At 35.2% G+C, this 15,811-nt stretch overlaps 1 protein-coding gene across 2 annotated transcripts in view; it reads right to left on the bottom strand.

Annotated features, from left to right (window-relative positions):
• The window catches only part of LOC118264168 (voltage-dependent calcium channel gamma-4 subunit), a 98,283-nt gene extending 82,949 nt beyond the window's left edge, over window positions 1-15,334 (bottom strand). Inside the window, exon 1 of one of the 2 annotated variants that reach the window (XM_050704994.1) lies at window positions 15,080-15,334. In XM_050704994.1, coding sequence (XP_050560951.1) covers window positions 15,080-15,161 — 82 coding nt within the window. In that variant the 5' untranslated portion in view covers window positions 15,162-15,334. The remainder of the gene's footprint in view (window positions 1-15,079) is intronic. The other variant, XM_050704996.1, reaches the window with a different exon arrangement.
• Between the last annotated feature and the right edge of the window lie 477 nt (window positions 15,335-15,811).

The raw sequence follows: 15,811 nt of genomic DNA, 5'->3' as shown, positions 1-15,811 counted from the left end.
TTGTAGTCAATACATGTAGTACATATAGTTTAATGTTTTCTGTTATGGCTATCTACTATCAACTTATGTGTACTTATACAGATTTATAAATTATCTTAAGTATATTTTTGTGCAGACGCTGCGTTGCTTGGGTTGATACCCAACGACAACAACAAAAAAAGATTTTATTTTTAATAAAGTCACCAACGAGTCAATTGTTTTTTTTTTAATTTTTCATAGAACAGGTGATTTCACAACTATTTCAGTCGACCTAAATAGGGTAGATGACAAATTTTTATTTTAATGACCGTCTTGTAGATAATTTTAAAATATTAGACACATTTTTTTTTTATTTTCTTAGAAATATCGCGTCATGTCCTTTCTAGGTTTTTTGGTATACATTGACGTATTTGCTCCCACTATGCTTCCTATCCTAAACTTTGATTCGTTTTCATACAAAAGACAAAATAATAAAGTGTCTAATATTTTTTTAATACCTAACTGACTGACTAAATAGATTTTTAATTTTAATACCTCGTCGTTATCCCTATTATAACCATATTATTATACATTTCAGATAAGTATAAGGATCTATATATCTAAAATTACGAGCCCTAAGCATAGCACTACCTAAATTAAAATGGAACTCTGAATGGATGATGCATGACCATACCAGATTGGAAATATGTCATCCGACCTGCATTACGAATGATAAATGCAGTTCATTCAACGGTCTCAGTTTAATTCTCGTAACTAGTTTTAGGTTGAACCCTGGATTTAACAACTATAGGCGAATATTCATTGATTAAGCAAAATGTTATTTATCTATAAGTTCTTTTAGTCGAATTTGTTTTAGACTGTTTCGCTTTGTCATTCATTGTTACACTCGGCTTAGCACTAAGGGAAAGCAACCTTAAATAGAAATTTAAAAAGATAACTTTTATCTAAAACAATTATATTTTACTTGAACGACAGAAACCGTAATAAGTTGGCATTTTAATATTAATGGCAATGTGTAATTAAATCGTCTATTTTTCCGTTGGTACACGAGTCAAGTCGGACACAAATAAAAATGGTGGTTCAACAGATTAAGGTATGCTATAACTTTTTATTCCAACTGACAACAGTCAATCTTAAATGAGATAATAACAATGAATAGCATAAATCTTATCACAATCCCAGGTGCTAGCAAAGCACCTTGATAAAATATCGCACCTACAATTACAAACAATCTACACTAAATTAAAACAAAAAAAGAACTTTTCTTAACCCCACAATCTACTCAATAAAAAAGTGACAAAAAGAAAAGAATATTTCGCGACTTAAAAAGGGTACAATAGGTATTGTACATAAAACGGCTTTTGAAGAATCTTCGCGCCCAAAGTAACGATTGCAGTCGTATCTACCAAACAAACTGTAATAACAAGCGCACCTTTACACGCCTGTGATAAATCCTTAGGGTGTGGTGTAAGGGATAAGCTTTATTGAAAGGAAAACAGTATCGGTTTGATGGAGAACCGATGTCGACCTTATCGATCCGAACATTGATGCTATCACGTGACGAGTCCGAAAGTAAATATATCCTGTCAATCTTGTGCTAATCAAAATGACCCCTTGGGGTGGGATAAAATAATTGTATGAAATTCTTGACCAGAATATGATTTGAAAATCCAATTTTTTTGCTTGTTATGAATTGAATTGGTATAGATCAAAATTTGACATGTCTTTAGCAAGCGCTAGGTTTTTATTTTACACCCTGAATACGACCTATGAGGCAGATATAATTTACAAAGTTTCATATCACTTCACATATCTCATCATCAACAGCTTGAAGACATCCACTGTTGGATAAAGGCCTCTCCCTAGCCAAAGACTTCACACCTTTTTTTTTTTTTTTTTTGAGGGGGAAAATCATCCAATAACTTCTCTCGCCTTGGGCGAGGCGACAAAGAGTGTCAGACTCTTACTGACTAAAAACCACCCCGTTCCTTCTCCTGCTTTTCGAGCCGGAGCCCCGGTAAACCCGCTAGGTAGTCCGCAGCTCCGGACAGGCATCAGCCCTTTGGGCCCCATCTGTGGTGGTCTGATGGCTGTGAGGCGCGCGCGGAACGCGACGCGCCGCACGCACGGGTCTGGTTCTGTTCGGGCGGTGAGCTACCCTTGCTCGCCGTCCGCAGGCCCGCACTTACGATGGCCGGAGATCGTCTCGGGATCCCCTACGCCCGGAGTGTCTTTCGCGACGGCTGGGGCGTGAAAGGTTTGTTCTCTCACGCGCCCCGCCTCCTCCTTAGCTAGCATGACTGCTTCGCAGAAGGAGGAGACGGCATCCCAGTCCCTCTCTCTCCGCACCTGGCCTGAACCAGTGCCGGGCGCGAGAGGTCGCCGTCGCCGACCACATCCCTAGGACTTGGCGGTGCTCAGCCCACGCGGGGCACACCGCCACCGTATGTTCTACTGTGTCCTCCGGGCGAAAGACTTCCCTTACTTACATATCTGCCGCTAGAAAAAAATACGCATTCAACAAAAGAGGTTTATTTAAAAATAGATTGCATTTCACAATTTTAATTAACGTAAAGATTTATTATTACACAAAAATAGTACGTAATTCTCTTACGAAATTTTTGCCAATTGTCACTCATAAAATCACAGAGGAATTATAAGAAGAAATAGAGTTTCTATTTGCGTACTGTAGGTAAATAACAATACGCTTGCCAACGGTGACGCTACAGCGCTTACACTGTTATAATTCGTTATAACAATTCACGTTTCCAAAAATAAGTTCTAGCCCAATCTAGTTAAACCTACAATAAAACTAAACAATAGTTAATCCAAACGGCAAACAGTGAAAGATCCTAAACTAACAAAACTACTATAATATTGTCAGACTACAAAATTCAGGTAGCCTTATCTAATCAGATCGTTGATGAGAAACAACCGTTAACTTATATTTAAATTTCTTCGAATCGTCCTAAATAAACTTGTTAAATAATTATTGTATTATTGTAGGTTTGTTAAGTTAGATATCTACGAGTACCTTTATTATTTTGTTGGAACGAAATAATTACAAAGGCAAAAATAAATATATCGATCTGTTTGTTTGTTTCAGGTTGCTTTTGATGAATATTTGATGGCTCTTGAACTTTTCAGTCAGATCTTTTGATCTAGTTCAAACTTTATTCATAGTAAATTATAAGAAATCCATCAATGTGATGTTGTAAAATATACCGACATACTAGACAAAATCACGTTGAAAAAAAAAACAGTTCTAGCTGCCATGAGTTACAGAATACTTTATCTTTTCTTTGAATATCTATTAAGAAAGGTTAATTCTTAAGCATGTGGAATAAACGAACAAACTTTAATTGTGACGTCATGACTTCCATTCTTAAATGCTCGTATAGTTGTATCACATGAAGCCAAATTCAAAATTCAACTATCAACCGTTAACAATCGTTTCATTGAAAAAAAAAATTCTCACCTAACATATTCATAACAGACGATTATTTTACGCTTTTGACCTTGATCCATGAATAAAAAAAATTTTATTCATGGATCAATAAATTCATGACTACATTAACCCTTCTAAATGTTTGAATTGACTGTTGTATTCTATATACACTAAACAATATTTTAATTCTCCTTTCAACGAAACGTTTTCAGTTTTATTTGATTTCATTTTCACGTAATAAATGTTGTAGGTATGTTTTTGTGAAATACCTAGGCATAAAATCGTTTCACTTTGTTGTCTATTTTAGTTTGCTGTGATTGATCATTGTAACATTTCAAAACTCGTAGAAATGTTATATGGTATTTCACATCAAACAAACACAAGAAGTAGATTCTGTAGGAACAAAAACAGTAACTCTGCTACTCTCTAAAAAGTAGGCTTTCCAATGATGAAATAAATATTAGAAATGGTGAAGTAGTTTCGTTTATTTAATGCAAACAATCAAATCTCTCTTTTTACAATATTAGTATAAACTAGTTTCTTCTAACTTTTTCGCCCGCGTTCACGTGGAATAAAAAGTGTCCTATCATCCAAGTCAACCCATACCCTGCCTTTGTACCAAATTTCATCAAAGTTCGTTCAGTAGTTTCAGCGTGGTTGGACGAGAAACACTCAAACACACTTTAGTTTTTATAATATTAGTGTGATTAACATAAAACCAATTAAACATCTTTAAACCAACCTATGTCAAGTCACAACCAAACTCATAACTTACACCACTAAACTTGAGGTCTACAATTTATAGCAATACACAAAGTATACGAAGTTCACAAGCAACATTGACTGAAAGGGTACACGATAAGATCTTGTTCTGCCACGGAGGCTGTTTCGAACAACGGCTTCATTCAACAACAATATTGTTTGAACCACGTCATCAAATCGCTGTAGATAATACGCTTTGAATAAAAAAAGACAATAGGTATATCTCGAGAGTATTTTAAGGAGGTTTCATGGTTTCCACGGCGGTTCCTGGCTGTGTTTAAAGTGTTGAGTTTTTTTTATTATCCTTTGCCTTTGTCAAATTTATTAAGTTGATTGTAGTAGGTATTGATAAGGCGGAGAGTTATGGTTGTAGTAGGTAAACCATCAAGTTCCGGAGCTGCGGACTGCCCAGCGGGTTACCGAGACTCCGGTTTGAAAATCAGGTAGGAACGGGGTGTTTTTAGTAAGTAAGGTCTGAACCCCCTTTCGAAGAACCAAAAAGATTCGATGAATCAAACTCAAGACCCCTTGCTCGACAATCACACTTGCGACCATTCGACCTACGAGGCAGTTACTAACTATAGCGATAGTATAAAAATAAACACTATTGAACGTTCATTCCTTTGAAAAAATATAAATAAACAGCTTTAATCGCTGAATATAAAAAATACGCTAGTACGGCAACATTTTTAACAGAGGCACAAATTTTAACGTAAAAATCGACTCTTAATCCGGCTTCAACGGCGTCGGGCGTAATCAAAAACACTCTCAACTTGTTGGCAAACTGCTCTTTCAAAACGATGAAACAATATTGATTTACTCTCTGTATGCGAGAGTTACTGAAATATTTATTTTGATGAGGATTATTCGGTGTTGTTCGAGTTACGGCAACCTCACTTGAATGTGCTTAAACAAAGTTTTAAATTAACACAAAAAGTTGTGCACGAGCTCCTGATAGGTGTAATTTCGTACATTTTTGTCGACATCAAACCAGAAGGGTTTTTGTACCGTACGCTCGCTTTTTGCGCGCCGATTCTACTTAAATAAACGAGTTTACGTCGATACGGTAAAGTAATTGTTATTGGCACATTTTATGCCATCTTTTTGTAGGCGAAATGAGAGTATTTACACGCTCAGACTACAAACAAACTTGATCAGTGATCATTTCTACATTCACTCTGTCAACGAGGCAATCAATGCGTATGCGAGCCAATCTTCAAAATATAACTCCCAATATTAATATATAAAACTAGCAAGGTTATACCGCTGGCTTATTTTTAACCCAAGTGTAGTAAACTACGAAACAAGCCACAATATATGGCGCTCCTATATAAGCTTCGGCTAGAGAAACTAAATTCTCTGGCTTGCCAACTTACATTATTATATTCTATAGCCGTTGTTTTCCTGCATCCCTTACTTACGCAGACACTGAGATATGACCCATGCATACTGAGCTAAAACTTCACAAATGATAAACTACGGGTTCACTTACACTGGCTATTTTAAACGGCTCTTGTTTAACTAGATGTTGCATCCTTCTTTCTTTACATTTCTCAATTTTGTGTCCATTTTCTTAGATAAAACTTTAGTGAATTCTTTCATCTTTATAATTGTTTTCGTATTTGTTCAAATATAAGAAAAAATACAGCTTTTTTAAGGGCCGCCTTGGGCGAGGCGAGAGTGTGTGCCAGACTCTTACTGACTAAAAACTACCCCGTTCCTACTTTTGCTTTTCGAGCCGGAGTCCCGGTAAACCCGCTAGGTAGTCCGCAGCTCTGGTTCAGGAATAAAAAAAATACAGCTAAGAATACAAACTTCTTGGCTTAACCAGTATAACCACAATCTCCCCACAAACTAAACATTCTTAACTAATATTAACAAGTTGTGTGTCTTAATCAACCAACTTGCATTTACTTTTCAAACTTCAATATTTGCACGGGGAGCACCAAAGGCTTGAACTAGATACGACAAATGGGCTGTCTACTCGTTCCGCGCAACTGCCCATACCAATCTATAGTCGGGACTTTAGCACACGGTTGGAAAACGCGGGTTTTTTACCCACTATCCGCTTAGCCGAGGATTGCATGTCCCAAAAAGTTCCAGGCCTATGCCTCGCACATCAAAGCTACATGCAGGAGATGCGAGGTTTGTATGAAACACAAAACAACGTTCTATATAATACGTGTTTTGTAAAGGTGATTCTAAACGGGCAATATGTGGCTCGCAACTTAGTGGCCGGCAACATTGAAAATATACCGTTTAAAATTGCTGTCGTAATCGTTCTAGAACCAAGCATATATTTATATGGTCATGTACGACCGATTATCATCTTTCCCCTCTTCCATCCTCTGTTAGACTAGACACAGGACACAGGCCTCTACGATACATAGTATTGTATGGCCAAAACTGCAACTGAGCTACATTTTTAGTTGCCATAGAGAATGCAGGTGGCGCCTAGTAAGACTGATGCCTGATACGGAGCTGCAGACAACGTAATAGATTACCGAGGCTCCGGCTCAAAGCTCAAGGAACGGGGTGGTTTTTAGTCAGTAAGAGTCTGACACTCCCGCTTCACCCAAGGCGGGAGAAGTCATTGGATGATTTTCCCCCCACAGAAAAGGGTGGTGGTTTGTCATTCTACGTGGAGTGCTAAGCAAAGTCCTTTGTTCAACAGTGGACGTCTTCAAACTGATCATGATGATGATGATTGCAGCCTTATATTGCAAAGACTTACTGTCCGACGACTATTGCCCGTTTAGAAGCAGCTCGAGAAACACGTCTTGTAATAGTATTCGATAAACTTTGCACCAGTGATAAAGTTCAGTAAGGAATTTCAATAAGGTCGCGTTGGTTGATAGTTTGGATATTCGATTCGAAATAAGATCTATATGGGATGGGCAAATCTGATTATATGTGGAATAGTATATGTGATTGTACTGTGCTAGTGATATGTGATATTTTTGTTTGTTTTGTGCATTTTCGTGTATGCTATCTTGTCGCGTGGGGACGGTAGAGTAGATTATAGGCTGCGCGACGTCACCGCGTCTGCGCACGCTGTTCATGATGAAGAGTCAATCTCTTTAATGCATTCATAGTGTACAATGTTCTCCATTAATGACTCGAAACAAGTAAAGCTTTTCTCGAATAATTCACATGCGTAAACCGTGAATTTAGTATGTCTTACGAAAGTTATTATCAAAATATAGAATAGATTTGATTTCACCCTTAATTCTACCGCGGGTGTCTAAACTGCGATTTCTAATCCGCTAAGTAAGGAGATTACTCAATGTGATAGAAAATACCATTTTCATAGATGGTGATAATGTTCATTTTGCATCACTTTCAATACTAAAGTACAAACAACTGTGTTTAGCTAACACAAATTAGTTTACTTAACCCACAGCAAATTATGAACAAACCTTTTTATATTAAGCAAACAAATGATAAGTGCAAAAATTAATAAACTTTTGATTTAATTAAGTGTTTAAATCCGAGTGCATGGAACAAAATGGTAGCGAGTTAGTAAATGCTGGGGAAATCTGCCGCCACCTTAAGACCTTACCAGTAGCAACTCGGAGCGAGAGAGTATTAATAAGATAAGCCTCTTTTTTAATGCGCGAAAATCATCCAATGACTTCTCCTGCCTTGGGGGATATGATAAACCTCTGGATGCGCTATTTTTCTAACACTATGTTACGTTTTTAGAGGTCGACATAATAATGTAAATTCCACTTTGCACTAGTTATGTAATAAGTTTTCTATGTTAATAAAATATGTGACAAAACTTCACAATAATAATCCTCATTATTTTACAATGCCTATGTTATTGCTTAGTATTAATACTTTATACTGGCATGCAATGCTAATTATCATTTAAATAATGGCTAAAATACGACATCCATAACCTCTACCTACAATGCTTCAAATATACTTATTTTCAACATGAAAATGTTAACAGAGGTTCATACATGTTCACAAATTCATATTTTAATTTAAATTGACACTCACTATTATTTTTTCTATGAACAAAAAAATCCAACCTTATTAATATTTTCACCAGTGCCATATTTTAAAGCGCTCTATAAACACATTCAATACACAAAGTAGCGGAGACTTAGTTAATTTTATGCTGTTCACGGCTACTTTAATTTCTCGCTTCGCTGATAATTCTGGCGTCGGCAACCATGGAGAAAATCTGGGCAAAAGTTCAGTCTGAGATATTATTTAAATGCAGACGATGTACACAGTACGAATTCATATTTTACTCTGTCTATTTTCCAACTTTCCCTAGAAAACTACAAAGCTAGTTGAATGCACAAACTTAAGAACCTACTTTAAAATAGTTGTTTATTTGTTGCATGTGAAATAATTACATAATCATTTTTAATACGGTAGTATATTTTTTTGCGTGCTTTCTAATTAAACTAACAAAATTATAAATATTTTAATGGTATCGGAAAATAAACAAACCAGTCGCAGGTGTTTAATATTAATAGGTATTTACTCTATGTGAGAAAAACAAATTTATATACAAATGAGATAGTGTCGTCAATAACAAGTCGGAAAATGTTAGTTTCAGTACATAATATGAATGAAATAATTTTACAATTTATTTCAAAGAATTTTATTTAATAATCCCTTATCACCGTAGTATTGAATTGAAATACTTTACAAAAAAGAGTGTAATACCCAATTTTCATCTATTATAGGTGAAAGAAAACTAAAGCTTATCTTTTAATACATTCTTAGCATCAAACTACACCATCAGTCACTACTACATAACGATATCTCGATCTCATTACATAAAACGACATCACAGAATAGGGGCCAATTCAATTCCGGGTGAATTTTGACATTGAAAAAGTAAAGGTCCAGGAAAAACAGTGGGAAGGAAAATGTGGAGGCCATTTCTGAGATTTTACTCGCACCCTTCTTTCACATGATTTAACTTCATTAAATATGCCTGCTTATAAAAGGTCAGCCATCTTTTGTTCCTTACACATTTGAGAATATTTGTTAGACTTTATTTTCATTTGCTTAAACGTACCGCGTTTATTTAATTTAGGCTCGTTTATTTTTTGTTATTTTCAATTTAACACTCACTTTTTACTGGTGCCAACATGTTAATAAAAGTAATTTTGACTTACATAATAAAATATATTGATTATTTACGAATTACATTTGGAGCAAAGAAATGGAGCCACTGTTTTTCATTTCTTGATAAATATTTTTTTATACGGTACAAGTATTTTATTATTTGGTAACAAATGTATGGAAGATAATCTAATTACCTTTACAATACTAGTTGGAAAACAAATATTTTTTTTAAATTTATAAAGGGTTCTTTAACATGATTTAACAATTGGTATCCGTAGCTTACACTGTACAGTATACAATATATATTATAGGTACACTTTACACATGAAACATGCTTGTCTACAATGTACATAAATAGCATGTACATTACAATTGCACAATGTACAAAACCGACATAAAATACATTTCTCAACAAGGAACACTACATACTAAAAAGCCATCCAACTACAATGTGTGAAGGAGCTGATGACGTCAACACAGTTCCATACAAAGCATGTTTAAAAACGTCCAGCATAAAGGGTGTTAAAATAACCCTCAAAAAATATGATCACACTGTTGACCACATTATTTAATGAACCGGTTGAACGGAATCCTTGAACGCCACTTAATTAACGTCGATTGCGTCATATACCCGAAAAATCTGAACGTTAGGTCTATGTACTAAGGTATACCGGTGTATTCCACTTTGAAGTGAACCCCTGTATTTTAAGACTCCTAAAAAATCCGAACACGGTTCGCAGAAGTGTGCTCACACCATTAATCTCCTTCAAAATAAAACGTCCGCGTTTGATGTTTCAGTTGAAAAGATACATTATCCTATAATTGGCATGATCATCTTTATGTTCGTACGGCCAACGGGCATTACACGGATAAAAATATGTTTCATTATTTTTTAACAAAAACTTCCTGTAATATTTTGAAGGTATATTAATAGGCTTTAATGGTTTAGGAGTATAGATAATGTGATGTTTTAATTTTTTGCACGACACATAATATGACACATCATGTTTTGCAATAAGTTGGGTTTTGGCACAGTCCTTCTGTAAAAGAAATGATAAAATTTTGTTGTTACGCTTTCTGTAAATATTAAGGGAATGTATGGACAAATTCTATATGTATAATACTATTTTCTATGACTTACACATTTACACAACAAAGCCTTGCTTAGTCTACTAAGTAACTATTAACATGTAAGTATTCAAAAATCAAATGTTCAGTGGCGCCTTGGAATCCCTGGGTATGATGAACCTGTAACCTTGTCTTCGGCAATCATATTCCAGATCACTCAATCAACGAAGCAGTGAAAAGCACAGACAGATCAAAAAGATTACTAAAATTTTGAATATCTATACTAATATTATAAAGCTGAAGAGTTTGTTTGTTTGTTTGTTTGAACGCGCTAATCTCCAGAATTACTAGTCCGATTTGAATAATTCTTTTTGTGTTGAATTGTGCATTTATCGAAGAAGGCTATACGCTATAAAACATCACGCCATGACTAGTAAGAGCCGAGTAGAGCAGGTGAAACCGCGCGAAAGTAGCTAGTTGTTTATAAAAATGTTAAAAGCCAAACCACTCAATCTAAATCAAACGTTTAACTAAACAAATTCTACATTGATTGACATTAACACTTTCGTTGACGTCACGTCCACACATAAATCGAACTATGACGCTTTCATTTTATGGCACCATAAAACCGATTTTAATCCATCACCTCAAATACTCGGAACATTCTTGTATCTGTAAATAAATCCACTTCACCTTAGATAGTATAACATATCGCAATAGGTAGGCATTTACATTATACCTAGCCTATACCTGGGTAGGATGAGCTGCGGACTACCTAGCGGGCTTACCGGGGCTCCGGGTCAAAAAGCAATTTCTGAGTAAGGATTTACGGGGTGGTACATTTACATAGTCATATAACTGAGTTTACCTGACACTTATTTAAAACACTCGCCCATTATATTTTTAGACAGTACTTATAAAAATGAAAAATGAAATAACATTTAAAAATATAAAAATAGGAGCCGACCAGTGGGTAGAATTGCACGGTTGGCGCAGTGCTTGGGTAACAGCCTGCTGTGCATCGCAAAAAAGAATAATGGAACTTTCTGAGTAAAATTACCATTATTAGCGCTCAGTTGGAAGTTCGGAAATATTCCCGTATCTCGGAAAGTACGTAAAGCCGTTCGTCGTACGCCTGACCGGTCTACCGTCGTGTCGGTCTACCATCCTATCAAGTTTAGAGAGTGGGGGAACAGAGAGTGAACCAGTGTTTGCATATTTATACCTCGTTTTACTTAAATATATTATTATCATCTATCTCTACACTCGTAATAATTTTGCGTGAAAACAATAATACCAAGTCTTCTAAGTTTTTTACATAAAAAGGTAATCAGCTCACATTTAAATTTATATTATTATAATCACCTAGACTTTATCAACTTCAGAATGAAGGTCTTTCTTTAGGAATAGCAACGCCTTTTTATTTTTTTGAGACGAGAGGGAGTTTTAGACTCTTACTGACTAAAAACCACCCCGACTTTCTACTCCTGCTTTTCGAGCCTGAGAATAGTTATACTTGGTAGATGAATTGGATTGGATTGAATTGGTAGGGTTATATTACCTAAAATTTTAGTAAACAATATCTGATACTTAAAGATACTTCAATTACCTTTCAGTAGATAAGTCAATAAAAACATCTTATTGGTTATTTATTTTGCATCAAGCTATATTAAACAAGAAACACAAATCTAGAATACAAGTTAATGTAAAAAGTTTTTGAATCGAAAACCCAATATTTGCAAGATTAAAGTAGGAATCTTTGATCTTATAGGTTTTAGAAATAGACTCTTCAACTAAAAGAAGTTGTTTTATACCCAAAGAAGAAATATTTAGGTTACTTTTCCACCATACATGTGCTGTGCTACGTTGCTGTTGATGTATTTGGCTTCCACCAATCATATACATGAATACACATAGCTTAGCACTGGTGGAAACGGACTCAACTAAACTATGTTGTTGTATGAAAAAAACGTGCTATGGATGCGTGCTATGAATGTGCGCTATGGATAGCTTCCCTACTATCGATACATCGCATATTCAAGCTGCGCATCTTCCTCGCACAGCTACATAGCTTAGTATCAGTGGAAACGGTCACGTAGTTTCACAGCTTAGCTATTACATCTTCGTAGCATAGCTACATAGCACATCTCTGGGAGGAAATCACCCTAAAGCTGTACAGTGTACACTATCGTATCTTTCTTCTAACAACAGCTAAGATACTTATGTTATGTTATATCGCATAACTTACACAGAATACTATAAAAACTGGAAGTTTCGTAAGATATACTAAATCAGAGTGCTTCAGTTGTTATGAAGATTAGGATCGGTGTAATAACAGTAAAAGAAGAGTAGCCGTAAGTTAATGTGTTCTCATATATGAAACAGTGTTTTAACAGCATCATTCGTTTCCAGCCCCGAACCTTAAATTATGTGGAGTAGTTAGGCGATTCGAACATTTCGATTTTGGTTATATCGATATTATAAATATCGATTGTGTCGTGAATCGAATCTTTATTTTGTCTACAATACATTTCTGAGCTTGCTTGCATATTGAGCGTTGTGCTTAGGTCGCGGTTAGGTTTATGTTTGGCCACCACTTGCATCGTTTATTTGCTTTGTTTATTCATCAAAAGGAATGTATAAGATGGAAATAGCGTCCTCCACCCGTAGGATACATGTTAATAACTAGATACAACAACTTTCTTACAGAGTAATATGAGATACTAACACTTAGGTATATGTTTAATCCTCCAATGTAACATATCACGTACTAAATACCCGCAAACAACACTCATAAAGTCAGGTATACGAGTATGATGTTTTCATATCCATTTCCCCAACCGACTCGCAAGACCCAGCTGCGATATCTAGGTTACTTACTTACCTTCACACAATATTATACAACGAAATGTCCTTGACAAATGCTCAAAACAGGGATGAGTTACGCGCTAAAATTTCCCCTGCACCGACTTGTCGACTAGGGGAGTCAAGTCCCCTTTTTGAACGTTCTTTCATCTCAATTTCTGAATGGAAACGATACGATATAAACAGATTTATACATATCTGTGCATATAACCAGTAAACATTGAAACAATTTGCTGCATTGTTTAAGCTTGTCATTGAAATCTTTTGTGCTTCTGCTTCGAAGCATTCGATATCTCGTCCAACTATGTGTGAGTATTTGGAACAAAAGTTTGAATCGGTGTGTTCTAGAAAATTCTGTTGCAGTGAAAAAACAAATGTAGTGAGAGAAGAAAACTCGTTTAGAATGCCTAAAGTACAGTGAATTGCTCGTGTTTTTGTAAGAAAATTGCTTTAAAAGTAACTGTGTTACATACACTTAAATAGTAGATACAAAGTATCATATACGATCAAAACTACCAACGGAAAGTGGGTGTTTAAATATTGCAACCGTATGTGGTGTGTGATGGAATTAATCCGATATACTGCAAAGGGTCTGACTGTCATCAAAATTAATGTTAATTAAATACTATAAACAATATCACTGCTATAGTAGGGGCGTCAGAAAATTTGGTCGACAAGTAGCAACCCTCATTAAGGAATGCCTATCTGACGTTCATAATCGTCTTGCGCCAAATATAATTGTCACAGAAGCCAAATTACTAATCTGGATTTAATTAAACGCGCATAGTTCCGTTTTCTCCGATAGAAATGATCAGACAAATTGGATCTTTAATGTTTGAGGCCTTTTAGCTTTGTAGATTAAAATAGTCTAAGGCTCATCTTTGTTTTAGTTTCATAAGCCTTAACTGGGCTAATATTATAAGTATTTCTCATTTACAGAATATATTCATAACGTAGTCTAAATCTGTGCCAATAATAAAGTAAATCCTAGAACACCATTTAAAACATCCAACATAAAAAATAAAAACTTGTAAAAGAAACAAACATCCGAACATAGTTACCTCCTTTTTTAAAGATTGTATAATTAAAATAGATTCACAAGGAAAAGAGCATAAACTTCATTTTCATTTCTATTAAAATAACCTAATTTAGACGTTGACGACGTATATTATATTAAAACCAAGTCATATTTAATATAAATACCTATAGCCAATTAAACGGGCTATCTCAAAATTCATATAGATTAGTTAAGAGTCCCCTCAAAACAAAGTTGTCTTGATAATTTCTCACAATTACGGTCGTTAATCATTTCATTTTATTTACGAGAATGGAATATGAATTTCGTCGTTCCACATTTATCCAGTTTCAAGATTCAAATAAAGGAAATTAGGTACGACAGTGCCCCTAGAAAATTGACTATGAATTTTAAGTAGAATCTTAGGTACTGTTGTGTAGGAATATAATTTCAATTATTCGTCTCGATTCAATGATTTCTTTTGTACCAGTATTGTGTTTTATCCACTTATCCTAACAACGTTACAGATTTTAAAACGCTTCTGTAGTTTATTCGCTGTATACGAAATAACAGATTTTCTGATAAAATTTAACAGAATAAAATTCAGAATAAATAATCATTAATAAAATATAAATAATAGTACTAAAGTATCCTTACAACGGCAAGAATGCATGAATCCAATAAACGTATTGTTGTTCGCTCCCAAAAATTCCAAACCAACAAATTGATTGTAAAAGTAGTCGATTGGATTGCGGTTACTGCGGGCACACGTTCACTGGGCCGTGTAATTTCCAACAGAATTTCAAGTCCCAATTCCAATATTAAGAAAACCAAATTTCCATTACCTTTTGGTACTTTTGTTTCCGTTTTCTTGGAAAAACTTCCACCGCCACCGCTCGATTTGTAACTCGTAGTACTGTTGAACATTGTGAGCACAAATACCACTGATAAAACAATATATTCGAACGGTTTTCGAGCGTGAAAAATCCTTTTAAACGCGTAAAGGGGAACCCGTTTGATATTTTTTTTTTGTCCGCGAATAGTTTTAATATGTTGACAGCGTCCGCGTGAAACGCATGTGTCGAAACTGAAATTGGCGGCGCTGCGCTAGTGGGCGCGTTATTTTTGTTTCTCCACTCCGACTCTGTTTATTTAATTTTAATAAAAATGTTATCTAACATGATTGCATAGAAAACGTGGGCGAGTAAAACAGTAACACGGCCATAAAGGTGTGCGAGTAAATGGTATGAAATGTAACAGGTGTTTACGTTTCAGCCTACGCCATAAAAACGACGATGTGAAAATATGCACTTTTGTTCCAGTAGATAATGTATTAAGAAGTCTGTCTGCCTGGAATGTTTCAACGTATAGAACATAAATGTTTACTTCATTCTGGCATTTTACTCAAATAAATCTATCTCGTCTTTCAAAGATGTGTATATTTACGTCTTGAAATTAGTTGCAACTAATTTTAACTAGATTTAAAGTTTACACACGAGTTTATACTGCTGTAATATTTTTCTAGATCCTATAGTAGATATTAGCTTGTCTGACATCAATGAGGGAAACATAGTGAC

The sequence above is a fragment of the Spodoptera frugiperda genome, chromosome 26 (genome assembly GCF_023101765.2).
Source record: "Spodoptera frugiperda isolate SF20-4 chromosome 26, AGI-APGP_CSIRO_Sfru_2.0, whole genome shotgun sequence".
NCBI classification, from domain to species: domain Eukaryota; kingdom Metazoa; phylum Arthropoda; class Insecta; order Lepidoptera; family Noctuidae; genus Spodoptera; species Spodoptera frugiperda.
Note: the sequence above shows the minus strand (reverse complement) of the source record. Positions and strands in the feature narration are given on the sequence as shown.